This window comes from Camelus ferus, chromosome 27, assembly GCF_009834535.1.
Source record: "Camelus ferus isolate YT-003-E chromosome 27, BCGSAC_Cfer_1.0, whole genome shotgun sequence".
NCBI classification, from domain to species: domain Eukaryota; kingdom Metazoa; phylum Chordata; class Mammalia; order Artiodactyla; family Camelidae; genus Camelus; species Camelus ferus.
In genome coordinates, this window is record NC_045722.1 from 21,971,613 (window position 1) to 21,987,375 (window position 15,763).

Below are 15,763 nucleotides of genomic sequence, written 5' to 3' on the forward strand. Positions count from 1 at the left end.
TTGGGAGTAAATGAGGCCTGAGAAAAATTATTTACAAGATCCTATGCCTCTGGGCATGGGGATTGGAATATCAGAGTTTAGGCTGACCTGACCACCTGATTTTGAGTGGCCGTGGACAACAGTGACCCGGACGCCAGGAAGGCCATGTTTCTGGTGTCTGAAGTTGTTTTGGCCTCTTTTTGTGATTGGGTCCTGAAAAAGCAGATTCCACTTCTTCCTCCCTGGTTCAAGGCTGTTAGTTTTGTGGACAGAATGGGCATCGATGTGGTTGTAAGTGACCCTTGCTCACCACCCCGTTGGCCTCTCTCCCTCAGCGACCGCTGGCCCTGGCGGTGGTGAGCCAGATGAAGGACCCAACCTTCGCAACCTTCATGTACCAGCTGCCCTGCGGGAAGCAGACGGCCTTCTTCTCATCCCAGGGCCAGGAGTACATGGTGATCTTCTGGGACGGGAAAGAGGAGTCCAGGTAAGTCTGAGGCTTACCGTGCCCCGTTGGTTCAGGGTGGGGGGAGACCATGGACTTGGGGGGCAGTCAGGGATGACTATGGTGGAAGATGTTTAGTGGACAGTGGGTTTAAAGCTTGATTGAGTCTGCTCCAGAGACAAAACAGTCCACCTGCACACAGACATGCATGGGTGGGTTTGTGGATAAGAGAAGCAGAGAAAAGCTGGTGTCTACTGGGGGCACAGGGCTGCAGGGGGCACAGGGCTGTGGGGGACACAGGGCTGCAGGGGGTCAAGGGAGGGTTTTGTTTTACAATGGGAGTTACTTGCAGCTTGATGGTAGGGGAGGTCAATGATGCTGGGGGTCGGGGAAAGAGGATGGATATTGGAGTGGACTTGCTGAATAGAGAGGAGGGAAGGGGCCCTGGGCCAAGCAGGAGGGGTGCCCTTAAATAAGGATTCACGGACCTCCCCTTCTAGGTGCATTTCTTTTTCTCAGTGAAGTGGCAGGAAGGACAAGGACGTTGGGGAAAGGTTTTGCATATTCGAGGAGAATGATAGAAAGGCCAGGAAATTGGAAAGAGAGCATAGAGAACTTTTCAGTCTCCAGAAAAGCACCACCCTGTATGAGACCCTTCAGTTCTGGCCAGAAATGTGGCTTCTCCCACCTACCTAGTGTGACACCTTCAGAAGCAAGAGGGCACTTCATGGCATGAATAGTCTTCTAGCACAAACACTTGCAGGTGCTAAAATCTGATAAGGCTTAAATCAAGGAAAGCTTCAGATGCCATGAGATAAACAGAAGGGACTTTTCCATGTTCCTTAGGTGGTCAGTGTTGGTGAGGTTTGCACAAGGTTTTACACCACTGGGACTGAGTCTTCTGACATGAGACGTCATAAGATGGCTCTGAGAAGCCATGACCTAAATAAATATAAATAAATAAATATATGTAAAAATAGATACATATATATGTATGTGCATATGTGTGTATACATATATGTGTGTATATGTGTATATATGCAGTCAGTAATTATAATGTTGGTGGCAGTGTTGTTATTTTAAGGCACTGCTTATAATTGTAGGGTAAACTTAAAGGGCAATTGTATTGGTGCCATGCATTGTACCTTGTGATATTCAGCATGCGGGATATAAAAGATAGGTTGAATCCTGTAGTGCTGAATTTAAATTTGATGGACTTTTGAGTATTTTATCTTTAAGAAAAAATGAACTCATTTCCTACCTCCGTTGAAGAGACCTAGAAACAACGACTAGCCAAATACCAGTGAGCACCCCTGGGAGGCAGATGGTGGTGTTTAAGTGCCAAAGGGAACCAAGGCTTGTGTAATGGAGAAGTGGCTGAGTCCAGGTCTGGGGCAGGAAGTGGGCCGAGAACATCCAACACATCAGAAACAAGGATGTCATCAGAGACTGCTGAGGGTGGACCGTAGGGACTCGGTTGCCAACCTGAAGAGGTTCCCATTGACCGAAGATAGGGCAACCAAGATCAGTAAGAATAACATGTCAGCAATGGACTGAGATACAGCAAATCGTTTAAATGCATGAGTTTCTAATGCTACTTAATAAAAATAACAATTTTTTAAAAACCTGTTTTCAATTCAAGAAGCACCTCATTGATCATCGCTGGAGGCTCCCGAGAAACAGACACATTATTTTGAAAACTAGGCTATACAGAAAGAATTAAGGTTTTATTCTGCCTTTCCTATGTGAACTGTGCCCCAAGGTAGTTAGCAAAAGAAGTGATCAGAGAAAGTTTCCCTTTTTAGCATAAATGAAACTAGTTAAGGAAGAAGAAATGCTGAATTAGAATGTCACATTGTGCCGTCTCTATGGAAATAATGTATGTAGTCAGTGATCGGTAATGGTCACCAATGGAGTGAGAACCAGGTGTTTTGTGCCTCCCAACAGAAATACACAGGAAGTATTCTTGCCTAAAAAAATCAAACAGAATCTGATCAAGACTCAAGATCGGGGCCAGGGAGGGAGGTGGATGACACCCTGGTGCGAGAAGTCCACCGGACACCCCCGGTGTCGGCCGCACGTGACCTGGTGGGGGAGAAGGAGGAAGTGGGAAGGAGGACCTATCCAAAGAGACTTAGAGACATAAAAACCAGTGGACACATGGCCATTCTTTCACCACTGATTCAAGCAAACTGAAATCAGTGACGAGAGAGCCGGAGAAGTTTGGATACTGGATATTCATGAGCTACAGGAATTATTTTCTCTTTTCTTAGTTGAGGTTGTGCATTGTGGCTGGGTTTCTGACCATCTGTCACAGATAAGTGCAGAGACATTATAGAGGAAAAGATGATTTGGGGGATTTGCTTCTTAAGAATCTGGGGAGAGGAAAAGGTGGACGTGGGCAGAGATGAACCGTCGCGGCCATACAGTGATAATTACTTAATTACCATGCGATGGGCATCCAGGCTGTGAAATTCACTGTCTGGAAAAGCGAGAAGGTGGGAAGGGTTGATAACTAGGGCGTGGACCCTCCAGTTTGAATGACGACACATGGTTTTCAAACTCCTTTATGGGCGCAGCGTTCCAAAATCACATTGCTTTTGGTGAAATGTCACAGTTTCAGAAGACTGGGAAATAGAGGCACATTTTCTATCATGAAACAAAAGCCCTCTTACTAATGAAGAGTGTAAATGTACACAGAAAATAAATGCTTGCCAGTGCGTTCAAGAACAAAACTTGAGTATCATCTCCCAATTTTCCTATCAATGCTTATTTCTTCAACAGACTCTGGAAAATCTTTCAAACAAATAGAGAAAATTTAAAAATTATTATCTTTTGATTTCAAGGAATTTTACAAATCCATGGGAAAAATACAAAACTCTCAATAATAAAATCGGCAAGGAACATAAATAAGCTTTGAAAAATGTCAACAGGGGACAATCAACATATTTTGTAACATTTAAACCTGCAGTAATCGAAGAGTTATAAATTCCATCTACAAGATTCCTTTTTATTTTTTTGCTTATCATATTGACAAAGTTGTTTTTTTTTTTTCAAAGATAATAATGAACGTTGCTGAGGGTGGGTCATACCTTACTGGTGAGCGTGTACATTTGCACATTGGTCCAAAAAACAATTTGGCAGTATGTCTCAAATGGCTTAGAGATACTGATATCCTTTGACCCAGTAATTATATGTCTAGGAACTTTTCCCAAGGATGCAGGGATGTTGGGGTGCTCACTGATGCTTCTGGGATAAACCCTGCTCCACCTGCCGAGAACACTCCTTGACCTTCTCAGTCTTACAGACTCACCCAAGATGTCCGGGGACAATACCCCTCAGGGCCCTGAAATCTCATCTCCAGTGGGAAGGGCGAGGCCTCTCTCTGTGCTGTGTTGACTATCCATGGATTCAGGAAGGGAAGGGGGTGAGAAGGCAGGGCGGATGTGCAGAAAGCAGGACACCCATAACAGAATTCTTGTTGAAGGGAACAGGGGTATGCTATCCTTTAAATTTCTCTAAATTTTTAATTTTTTTTTGATGTGAAATGTAAAGCTATTTATAATATCCTAGTTTGATTTTTTTTCAACATGTAGGAAAAAGCCTGGAAAAAAGGGGGAGGAAATATAAATTCGAAGGAAGTTTTCAGATGCTGATTTTTCACTCATCTCCCTCATCTGCAAATACATGTGATCAGTCAGTGCTGGCAAGGGGTTTCCCAAATTTGATGGCAGGCGTTTTCCATTAAGAACTGCTGTCCACTCACTTGACTTATTCTGCTGGACTGGGGAAGAGATCTGTGTGGCCTGGGTAAATAACGGACCCCCACCCCAGCGCCAGTCTCGTCTCCAGGCAGTGAGCTGGCTGGGCGCCCCCCGAGGGCGGTGGGAGACAGCGGTGCTTTGGGGTGAGGGTGGTGGGGTGTGGTGGTGAGTGGGCGGCTGCTCCTGTAAACAGCAGCTTGATAGTTCTCAGAGCATTCATGTTGGGGGATCCGCTTTGAGGCCCCCAGTCTACTTAGAAATCCCCCCACCTTGTCTCTGGTTGACCTGGTGTACTTTCCTATGGGGGGGGCAGATATGGCCAGTGGAGGGGCCGGGAGTGGCCTTGATGCAGGTAAAGCCTCCTGGTGTCCCTTCATGCGGTGGGCCCTCAAAGTTCACAGAAACAGGAGGCTCTTTCTTCCCTTTGGGAAGGTCCTTCTCTGCTTGAATGTTCAAGTGTCACCAAGCAGGCAGGACCAGGCTGTGCCCCAGCTGTGAACAGTCCTTGAGTCAGAACATGAGAAATCGGACCCTGGGCTCGAAGGATAGATAAGGCCCATGGCTGTCCTCCTCCAAGGCCACCCACAGGCCAGGCCGGGGAGAGGGAGGTGGCCCCTGGCCATTGGGAGCTGACTGCACAGTTGCTGACTGCAGGAACTACACGGTGGTGAACACGGAGAAGGGCCTTCTGGAAGTGCAACGCATGAGCTGTGCGGGAATGAAGCTGAGCTGCCAGCTTAAGATTCAGAGCTCTCTGTGGACGGCCACCGAGGTAACCACCCCCCTGTAGGGCTCTCATCGAGGGGGGTGGCACCAGTGCACAGCACCCGGGGGGCCATATTTAGCAACCAAACATGCAGGACACCCAGGTACCTCCGAATTCCAGATAGAACCCCAGTCTACACCTGTGAGACCCCCCAGAGCAATGCCAGCCTCGTGTGAAAAAGTAGCGTCTCACCAGGGACACCTGCCTGGTCCTTGGTTGGCAACTGGGCTTCAGCTGCGCAAAGCGTCAAGTGCAGAATCGCAGCAAGAGGAGAACCCCAGGAGCCTGGTGCAGTGACTGGGTTTCTTCTAACACCGCCAAGCGCTCGCGGTAAATCCACTCCGCTCTGAGGCCTTTGTGTAAAGAGCAGAAGGCACGAGGAGCTGCCCTCTGAGAAGTCCAGAGAGGAAGGTCCGAAAACAAATGCTCTGAAGCTGCTGGGCGGGTGGTACACGTTGACGCAGCCTTTCCAGATGGCAGTTGGGAAGTACGGTTCAACTCGGCATCACCGGTCGCAGAAATACCCTTCACACACATAAGCCTCAGTGATTTCAGTTTTAAGAGTTCGTTCTAAGGGAATAACCAAGACACACCCACACACTCAGACAGGCAGGTGGATAAGAATGCTCACTCCAGTCTAACTCATAGTCATGAAAACTGGAACAGCCCAAACATCTAACAACAGATGAGGCACATTCTGGTTCACCCGAGTGGCACACACATCACTCCCTCACGGACCAGGTAGGACAGGGCCCTGCCTGCAGTGACCATCATGGGAGAAGAGGAGCGTGGAAACAGCAGAGGAGCGTGGTCCTGCTGTTGGGGGGAACGCAGACACACACGTACCCACAGAAAACTCAAAGTCTGTGCCCCGAGTCCCAGAGGTGATTTGCTCTGGTTAATGGATTATGGGCAATTTTATTTTTCTTCTTTAGACCATTCTGTAGTTTGCAGACTATCTGCAAAGAACAGAAATAGGAAAACAACCAACCAGAAAGCCTCAATACGTGTCGCTTTCCAAGGTGTAGAGGGACTCCCGAGATCAAGTGGGCCCCTGGGAGGTGGCGGGCCTGCTCCAGCCTGGCTCTCACTTGGCTGTCTGCCCCTGCAGGACCAGAAGATCTATATCTACAACCTCAAGGGCATGTGTCCCTTGAACACACCCCAACGGGCTTTGGACACCCCGGCCATCGTCACCTGCTTCTTGGCGGTGCCTGTTATAAAAAAGGTGAGGTTGAAAAGGGGGGTGCACAGCTGTCTGGTTCTCCCTTCCCTGTTCCACTGGGCAGGTGGGGAGGGGAGCGAGGCCACACCCTCTTGGACCACCAAGCCCAGATAACAGTCACTCTTAGAAAGCCAGAAGACCTGGGCCATCATGAGTGCCTTTGGGGTTTCCAAGAACCTAGTGACCAGTCAAACTGAGGGCTAAGTGGGAAAGCTTGCATTCTGCATGCAGATACCATAGCCCTGGTGCAGGGGGAGTGCTTCTTTGGTGTAAATGGTGTCAAGGAGCAGTTGCGTGTGTGTCCTTCCCCTTCTGAGGGTCTCCCTCGGTCACTCAGTCACCAGGCCCTGGCAGCCCTAACCCTACATTGGGTGGCCAGCTCCCCTCCTGCTCCAGGCTTTGCCTCCTCTGGAGTGCTGTCAGTCCCAGACCTCAGTCCCTCTTTGTCCAGCATGGCCCCAAAGACCCATGTCCTCAGCTTCCAGCCCCTGCCTTTCTCAAGTGAATCCCCCCTGCCCAGGGCCCAGACAGTGCTGCAGCCCCTCAGGATGAGACCCAGACCTGCAGGGCCAGCCAGGGCTACCCCCCTGCTGCCCCCTCACAGCCCTCCCTACCCAAACACCACACTCGGAGCCAGCCCTTCCCTCCAGGAATGACCCCACCACTCACACCTCTTCCTATTCAGTTCTCAAGATCAAAGGTCATGACCCCCACTCCGAGAAGCTGGCCTTCCCTTGCTCCAGCAGCTCAGGGGCATCCCCTCCCGCCTCCTTTGGCCTCCGGAACCCCTTTGTGGGCCCTGAGGCTCCTGTTTGTGCAGTAGGCAAGCTCCCTGCTCAAGGGGTCATTGTTGGTGTGGCTTTGTTGAAACAATGTTGGCTGTCATCATCCAATCCCAGTTTTCCCATCTGCAAAATGGACACAGAAGGGATCAGGAGAAGGATCACTGGGTTTAACGAACCCAAAGCTCTGGGCCGGCGCACTGGGTAAATGCGAGCGTTATTCTACTTCCTGACAATCGTGAAATACGTGCGGTCTCCTCTCCACCCCTCCACAGTTTCATTTCTTTAGGGAAGGGAAAAAAAAGTCTTAAATCAACCTTAGAGTCATTTATGACTGTGGCCCCACGGGCGAGGCTGGGCAGCTCGGGACCTGGTCTGCACCGGAGGGCAGGAGAACGTGACACAAAGCGTTATTTAAGGCCACCGCTGGCCAGAGCCCCAAGCCAGGGCAGCACCGCCCGCATGACCAGGGGGAATAAAGCCTGCTCTGTGCGGAGCCTCCCTGCCAGGGTGCCTGCCTCTCGGAGGCCGTGCCGCCCCGTGGCCACGGATGGCAGCCCCTGCATTCTTACACGCGCACGTCCACACCCAGCCGCGACGCGGGGCTCACCTCCTGCCTGGAGCCTGGAGCCAGGACTCAGATAGAGAGAGACCTTGCTCCTGTTTGCTTTGGCTGCTTTCTTTCCTCGAATCCCAAAGATGGATTTGGATAAACGTTCTTAGGGCTTATTGACCTTGCTGTTGAACTGGAGGCTGGTTCGTCTGTCACCCTGGACAGCCCAACTCCCCAGCTGCCAACACGGGGCTTTCTGACACCCACCCTCACTGGGACAAGCCCCGGGTCCCCACTCTGTCCTGGCTCCGGCTTTGTTCCCCTGAACTCTCCCTGACCCACCGCAGCCTCGCCGATCTAGGCTGCAAACTCTCCTCCCTTCCCAGCTCTATGCAGACGCCCTGGGGAGGCCTGGACTGGGCCCAGCGTTCAGCGGTCTCTGCAGCTTTGGCCTCTGCCTGGTGACCTCTGGTGGCTGTAGAGGAGCACGTGCTTCATTGTGGGGGGCAGGGAAGGGATAGGCGTGGGAGGGGGGACCCTAAGGACCCCACCTATGTCAGCTGGACCACAGGCGCTTCAGAGTAGACGTGGTAAGCAGGGCATGTGGCACAGGGGCCAACAAGTGCCTCCGAGAGAGGGTTGGGTTGGAAGCGATTTCTTCCAGAATCAGCTCAGCAGGCACGTCTTACCCACGTGAGCAGAAAACCAGAGGAGTCACAGAGGTGAATGGGATGTCACCCTTCCTGGTGGCAGGCCAGCACCCTGGGGGCAGTGGTGGGCACGCAGACCCAGGCCTGCTCTCCTGGAACGCCCACCTAGTGGAGGTAGCAGGCAGGAAGCCGAGAGCAGACCCACAGGGTGCCCACAACTCCTGTCACCTTAATGAGCAGAGTTCAGGGGAGGGAGGGAAACACGTCCCACCTCCGAAGGAGGCCCTGGTCACCTGAAGGAGAAGACAGCTCCCTTCTGCTTCCCACCCGGGAGTCTTGCGCCCACTGTTTCCTGGAATTTGGGAGACGCAGGGCATCACCTGTCTCTGTCCTCTCCCTGCAGAATTCCTACCTGGTGCTGGCGGGCCTGGCTGATGGGCTTGTGGCCATGTTTCCCGTGGTGCGGGGAGCCCCGGACAACAGCTGCTCCTACCTGTGCTCACACACAGCCAACAGGTCCAAGTTCAGCATCCCAGATGAAGACGCACGGCAGAACCCCTACCCCGTGAAGGCCATGGAGGTGGTCAACAGTGGGTCTGAGGTCTGGTACAGCAACGGGCCTGGCCTGCTGGTCATCGACTGTGCAGCCCTGGAGATCAGCAGGCGGCTGGAGCCCTACTCGGCCCCTTCGGTGGTCACTTCGGTCGTGTGCAGCTCCGAGTGCCGGGGGGAGGAGGTCGTCTGGTGCCTGGACGACAGGGCCAACTGCTTGGTGATGTACCACTCAGCCACCTACCAGCTGTGTGCCCGGTACTTCTGCGGGGACCCCAGCCCCCTGAGGGACGTGTTTCCCGTGTTCCTGACGGGCTCGGAGCCCCTGGACAGCCCTGTGATCTGCCTGCCGGAGCCTGAGAAGAACTGTATCGCGGACGTGAGCATCATGTACAGCGAGGAGCTGGGCACTCAGATCCTGACCCACCAGGACTCGCTGACCGACTACTGCTCCATGTCCTCCTACTCCTCGTCCCCACCCCGCCAGGCACCCCCATCCCTCTCAAGCCTGCCCTGCTCCCCGGCAAGCTCTTCCAGCGTGCCTTTCTCCACCGACTGCGAGGACTCAGGCAGGCTGATTGAGCCCACCGCAGGCTCTGACAGGTCTGAGCATGACCTAAGCCCTGTGGACGGCGAGGCGTTCAGCCAGCACCTGCAGGCCGTGAAGATCCTTGCTGTGAAAGATGTCATCTGGGTCCCCAGGTGGGTTTCCCGGCAGGGGGCTCCGTCATGTTCTTGCTTTGGGGGCAGAGTGAGGGGAACCTTAAGATACTGTTGAGACCCATCAGGAGCTATTCCCTCTCTTCCAGAACCGGAGGGATCTCTTTAGTAAATCTAAGAAGGGCCGCACGAAAGCCCGTCTGCCCTCCAGAGAGCTCAGGGCTCCACGGAGGAGAGCCGCGGTCAGGTTTCCTACTGGGAAAGGGCTTCTCAGCCCGGCGGCAGGGCCCCCTCGGTAACGCAATCCATTTGCAGAAACTGCATTTGTGGCTGTGCCTCTCTGGCACGCCGGCTCCATTTCCCCCCAAGAGCACAGCCCTGGACAAAACGCTTCCCCTCCTGGGTTTTGGTTTCTCAGGCGCGGTGGAGATGTTATCGTCATCGGCCTGGAGAAGGATGCAGGTGCCCAGCGGGGCCGCGTCATCGCCGTCTTAAAAGCCCGCGAACTGACTCCGCGTGGGTAAGACTGAGGGCAGCTCCTTGAGGACCTGGGGTGTGGCATGGGGAACCGAAGCCCCGCTGCCAGCTCCCTGCATGATGGCCACTGACCTTCTGTCCTCCACAAGTAGACATGGCAGCCACCACCGTGGCCATGGGTGGGGGAGGAACAAGATGGGGCCCTGCAGGCAGCTGCTGGGGGATCAGGAAATAGCAGCTGAACCAGGCATCACCCGCGGGTCTCGGCTGCCTGTTTCTGGGGTGCCCAGTGCACCTGTGGACCACGTGCAGGTGTGGAGATGGGAGGCTGGTGCCGGCCCATGTTCCTGGAGTTGTCAGGCAGCCGGCAACATCCGCACCCCTCGCTTTGTCTACTGAGCCCCATGCGGTTAACCCCCCTTGTGGAGAAATCCCATTCGGCCTGCTCTCCCCAGAGCAGGAGGATGACAGTGGAAACATCTGTGGCACTGGAGCCAGTAACCTTGCCCCACCAGTGATTCTGGAGACTAGATCTGAGTTTGCTGCTGAGTTTGTGGGTGGCAGGAGTTCCCAGATCTCAGGGCAGGCTTCCGGGGGAGTAGGCTGGTCTGTAGACCTCGGAGTGCCCACCATTCATGTCCCTGAATGTTCCCCTCGTGTCGTTTTTCCTGTTTGCACCCCGTAGGCAGGTTTGCCGAGATCCAGGCACACTCACCATAGGGAGAGAGCAGCCCGGCAGCCAGCAAAAGGGAGGCTGTGCCTGGCCTGAGCCTGCTGGCTTTTTGAAATGCATCTGAGATGCTCCCTCCGCAAATAGCTACCAAGTGCTCAAGACATGCAGGGCCCCGAGGAAGCCGAGGCCCCTGTGCATCCCAGTTGACATGCCGGGCTCGGTGCCAGGCAGTGGGCACTGGGGACCGAGGGAGAAGGTTCAAGCAGTGCGTGCGCAAAGATGGGCCACACAGCCCTGCAGAGGCCGGAGGGAGGCTTGGGGTGCATGCCCAGATCGTGCAAAACAATCCACAGCCTCAAAAATGTGTCTGTAGTTAGGATCTGTTGGTGCAGGTTTTCTACTAACACACTGCCTGTGTTTCCTATGCCTGTGGAAACGGAGAAACGGAGAAGAATTGCACCGGGGCTGGGTGGCAGGGGGCTGAGCTAAAGCTCAAAATCTGTCATGGACCATTGATGCCCATGACTTAGAGTTGATCACACTGTTGTCTTCCAGCATCTGCAGGGGATTGGTTCCAGGACCCCTGCAGATTCCAAAATCTGAGGATGCTCAAGTCCCTTGTGTATAAGATGACATAGTACATGCAGTTGGCCCTCCATAGTCACAGATGCCAAACCTGTGGACATGGGGGACTGGCCATTTTTTCTGGACACTTTGGGGTCTGAGTCACATTACAGAGGATACCTGCTCTGTTGTGAACCTGAATCGATGTTCTTGGCCCCTCTAGGAAGACCCCTGACCACAGGCTGGACCACCAGAGAGAAGCAGGGCATCCCAGCATGTCGGCAGTGCCAGGCTGGGGTACACGGGCCCCCCAGCCAGGCTTTGTTCTCAGAGACAGTGCAGGGTGAGGGTCCCTGACCAAGTGGGGACCCCTGTGGGTTTTCTCAGACCCTCTCTCTCTCCAGGGTGCTCGTGGATGCGGCTGTGGTGGCAAAGGACACAGTTGTGTGCGGCTTTGAGAATGAGAACATGGAGTGGTGCCTGGCTGTCTGGAGGGGCTGGGGCACCCAGGAGTTTGACGTTTTCTACCAGTCCTACGAGGAGCTGGGCCGGCTGGAGGCCTGCATGCGGAAGAGAAGGTAATTCCTGTGGAATGAGCGCTTCTCAGACCTGGCCAGCCTGGGCCAGTGGCCTGATCCCTCCACCTGCTGCCTGCAGCCCGCAGCCCTCTGAGGACCCAGAAGGCGGACTGAGTTCTCCACTGAACCAGTTGCTGCTAAGAAGTGCTGAGAAGTTCCCACCCTGGCGGTGGTTAGTGAGTGCTCTGGTTCTAGGGCCGAGTTCCCTGAATACTCCCATCCCCCAGTGCTGGTTTTACAGCCCAAGGGAGGATAGTGGGGTCCGATGGGGAGGAACTCCTGCCTCCTCTCTCCACTTTCAGGATGGCATGTGGTGCGGGAGGGACCCCATGCTGGGCTAGATCACACGAAGGGGGGCTGGGCCTTTCCAGTGTAATAGGCCTGACCATCTTCATCCCCAGGTCTGGGGTGGAATTACACTAGAGGCTCTCAGTTGGGGAGCAGTTCGAGGCAGGGAGGGAGGAGGGCCGTGACCCCTGCCCCTTCCACCCGGTGGCCCCCAGGCTCTCAGCACATTTCACAAGCTCCAGAATCCCTGGGGCCTGGGGCCCTACTCTAGCAGGCTGAGATCAGGTGTCTCCTGCTCTGGAAAGTCTCTGTGTGAAAAGCCCCAGAAAGACCCCAGCCAGGAGCACGGCCCAATCTGGGGAATGAATGAGTTCCTTTAAGTGACAGGCCCAGGAAGCCAAGAGCCAGCACGGGGCCAAGAGCACCGACCAGCCTTTGTATTCTTCTGCTGACAAAAGGCAGGAGAGGCTCCATCAGCAGAACTTGAGAAGGAGCCTGTGTGTACAGCTTTGTGAAATAAACTTGGACGCAGCTGGAGCACAAGCCCTGTTTATTTGCACATAATCATCTTGTTTATCACTTTAACAAATTAAGTCCTATCTCAATGGTTCGGCCTCTGGTAGGGAAAGCACATCCTATGGGGCTTACATCAAATTATGTATTTGCTAAACATTTACTACACACGGCAGAGTAAAAAAGTAACATTGTTAACGGGGGATGTCTGGGTACCACGGCAAGAACTTTTATAAATTATGCACACCCACGTGTGAACACAGGCGAGCACACGTATTCACATTGTCACCGAGAGTAACTGTTTGAGGCTGCTTAAACTGAGAATGGGAGTTGGAATATGAGACCAATTCAAGTCTTTGATCTTTTTCTAAAATTAAATGATAAAAATCAAACTTAAGATTTTGCTGAGGTATGTGGGCAAATGTGGGTCCTTTTGTCTGAAAATAAACACTCTCTCAAGAACGCAGTCATGGCTTCCGTCTGTAGAGTGTGTGTAGTAACAGCACGGGCTCCACCCGACCCGGGCCCTCTCCCTGCCCGGGGGGCAGTGGCAGCCCCTTTTCAGCCCATGCCTGCCCCCACACAGGCTGCTCTGGAGCAGCTCCCGTGGGCAGAGACGGCCTCTGTCAGTCTCCCACTTCCTTTTAGTGGCCTGGGCACCGAGTCTGAGGGGTCTGAGGGTCTGTGCCTCCTGCCACGTGACTGCCGTTGGTCACATTCACCTGCAGCCAGGCTACCATGTGACACTCAGGACCCCCACGGCCCAGTCCCAGCCCGCCTTTCCGACCTCACCCAGCCCCTGGAGCAGGACCAAGCTGCGGCGAGGAGAGGCAGGGGCTCAGCTCATGGCTTGGCAGAGCCAGCTCAAGGTGCTGCTTCACAGAAGTTAAAAACCTGACGGGAAATGTTTAATGAACCTGACTACCTAAACATTAGAAAGTTTAAATGGAAAATTTACCACAAAGTCAAACAATGGACAGTCAAGCAGGAAAAAAAATATTTGTAACCCAAATGAGAGACAAAGAGTTCATTTATCTTTTACACAGAGTTTGTATCTACCAATGAGAAAGAGAAAGCCTGACAGGACAACAGGTAGGGGACTTAAATAGAATGCAAACTCACCCAATAGTACAGAGATTATCATTAAGACAACAGTAAAACACTGTTAACCAACCCTCATGTTGGCATCCACCTGGAGCTCTGAGGGCATCAGGAGACAGGACCGGCATGTGCAAAGGCCCTGTGGTGGGAATGAGCTTCTGTGCTGGAGGGATAGGTGAAAAGCCAGTGTGGCTGGAGCGTTCCCAAGGAGGGGAGCTCGGGACCGGCCGGGCATAGCATTAGAGGTGTGGGTACCCATTGATGCTACTGGCAGTTTTAATCAGTGGTAGTGAATGATCTCATTTTCTTTAAAAGCCACTTTGACTGCTGAGCGGAGGACAGACTAAAGGGGAGGTCATCTCCAAGGGGGCCTCTCCTCTCTGAGGGCATTTGGGCCGTATCCACCAAAATTTTAAACACGCATACCCTCTGAGCTAGCAGTCCCACTAAGTATTTGATCCTTAAATTCTGCGAAAGCTGCAAAGATACAGGACAAGGATGTCATTGTAGCATCGTTTATAATGGCCCCCAAAAGGAGACAACCTAAACCTCTATCAGGAAGTCACATGATGCCTGTACCTCCAAGCGTGCCATACTCCGCAACCTTTCAGAGACTGATGGTGCCAGCCTCGCGTGTTCTCTGAATTATAATAAATTGTTTTTCTAAAAAGCGACTTGCAGTGTGATGTCTGCAGAGTTACTATCTGCAGTTTTTAAATGTACATCTACGCCTGAGTGCACAAGGGAAACGCCCTTAAGCATGCCCAGGAATCTGGTAGACATTGGTGGCCGCCCGGGAGGAGAGTTGAGGAGTAGACCCTTCGGTTTTAGTTTATACCTTCCTCTGCACCATTTGAATTGTAAACTAGCTTCTTACGAAGGCAAGCCAGGCTGGACCCAGGAAGGACACACCTTGGCCTTGGTGTCAAGAGGCAATAAGACGCCCCACCATGTGCCCTCTCTCCTGGGGAGGCACATGACCCCATGGAGGGTGTCCGGCCTCGGGGCTGGGCCGACAATCTGTCACGTCCTGCTGACCCTGGAGCCCCTGCTGAACCAGAACTCACCCTGGCTGTGGTGGGGATGCAGGCAGAGTCCCGGGCTTGAGGTCCAAGCAGAGGGACAGGTGTAGAAGGCCTGGAGGACACGCGATGAAAGTCAGTGGGCTCAGGCCCTGGTCCACCCTTGCCCTGGGGTTGAGAGTATGTGCAGCCCAATTGCACATCAGACCCTTCCCGTCGCAGAGGGCACGCAGCCTCCTCCCGCCCACCACCGTGCACCTGGGAGGCAGGAGCCTTTCTGATGACAGGTCACTGCCATCACCTGCCAGGGTCACTAATTGCTCACAGCTGCCAAGACCCTGCCGGGGGCGGCAGGGGGCGGGGGGTGGGATGTGCATCAGACCCTACCTCCTGCGCAGTGCCTCCGGGGCTGGGAGTGCATCCTGCAGAAAGCATTCAGGGAGCCCTAGAGGGGGCCAGGTGACACAGAAACTCCCCTGAGGCTTGGGAAAACCAGCAAACATGGAGACGCTGTCCTGGAAGGATCTCCATCTTCTGGCATGTCCGGGCCTGGGGTCTCAAGCTCTCTGCACTCTAACTGCCTGACTCTGTTTCCCACCCTGGGCAGAGCAGAGCGATCGAAGGGAGATGGAGTTGGGGGTGTATTCGTAATAACAGCCCTTGGAGGATTACTGCTTACTGCACCCCCTTCTGCTCAGAAACAGACCCTGCTTCTGATGGTGCATCAGCTCCCAGCCTCCCTTACAGGGAGGGGGTCCTGGGCCTGAGCCCGTGGGGGACAGCATGGAGATGCCTGAGTAGGACTTGGGGAGGATCCATCAAAGGGCTGACTCAGCGGGAGCCTCTCTGGCCTTGCCTCTGCCCCCCTGGTCCTCACTGGGGGTGCAGGGAGGACCCTCGGACTGTAATGGGGAGGCAGCCCTGGATTCCTCCCTCCATTTTCCTTGTGACCTCATAGATGAGGAAACGACTTTCTTGTTTAAGCCAGTATTTTTCAGCTTTCCATTACTAGGAGCCAAGTGCAATTCCTAAATGTTCAGGCCCATTTTCCACTAGCCCAAGCAGAACCCTGACAGCTAACAGGTGATGCTCTAAAGCTGGCCCTAACAAACATCTGTTCAAGTTCAGGCAGAGAGACCTGAGCAACAAGTGACCAGGAACAGTTTGTGGC

At 53.5% G+C, this 15,763-nt stretch overlaps 1 protein-coding gene across 3 annotated transcripts in view; it reads left to right on the forward strand.

Moving 5' to 3' along the window:
* The window catches only part of LRRK1 (leucine rich repeat kinase 1), a 118,254-nt gene extending 105,337 nt beyond the window's left edge, over nt 1-12,917 (forward strand). For all 3 annotated transcript variants that reach the window (XM_006182666.3, XM_032469382.1, XM_032469383.1), the window contains exons 29-34: nt 315-466; nt 4,843-4,960; nt 6,066-6,182; nt 8,568-9,418; nt 9,795-9,896; nt 11,495-12,917. In XM_006182666.3, coding sequence (XP_006182728.2) covers nt 315-466; nt 4,843-4,960; nt 6,066-6,182; nt 8,568-9,418; nt 9,795-9,896; nt 11,495-11,672 — 1,518 coding nt within the window. In that variant the 3' untranslated portion in view covers nt 11,673-12,917. The remainder of the gene's footprint in view (nt 1-314; nt 467-4,842; nt 4,961-6,065; nt 6,183-8,567; nt 9,419-9,794; nt 9,897-11,494) is intronic.
* Nucleotides 12,918-15,763: the final 2,846 nt, after the last annotated feature.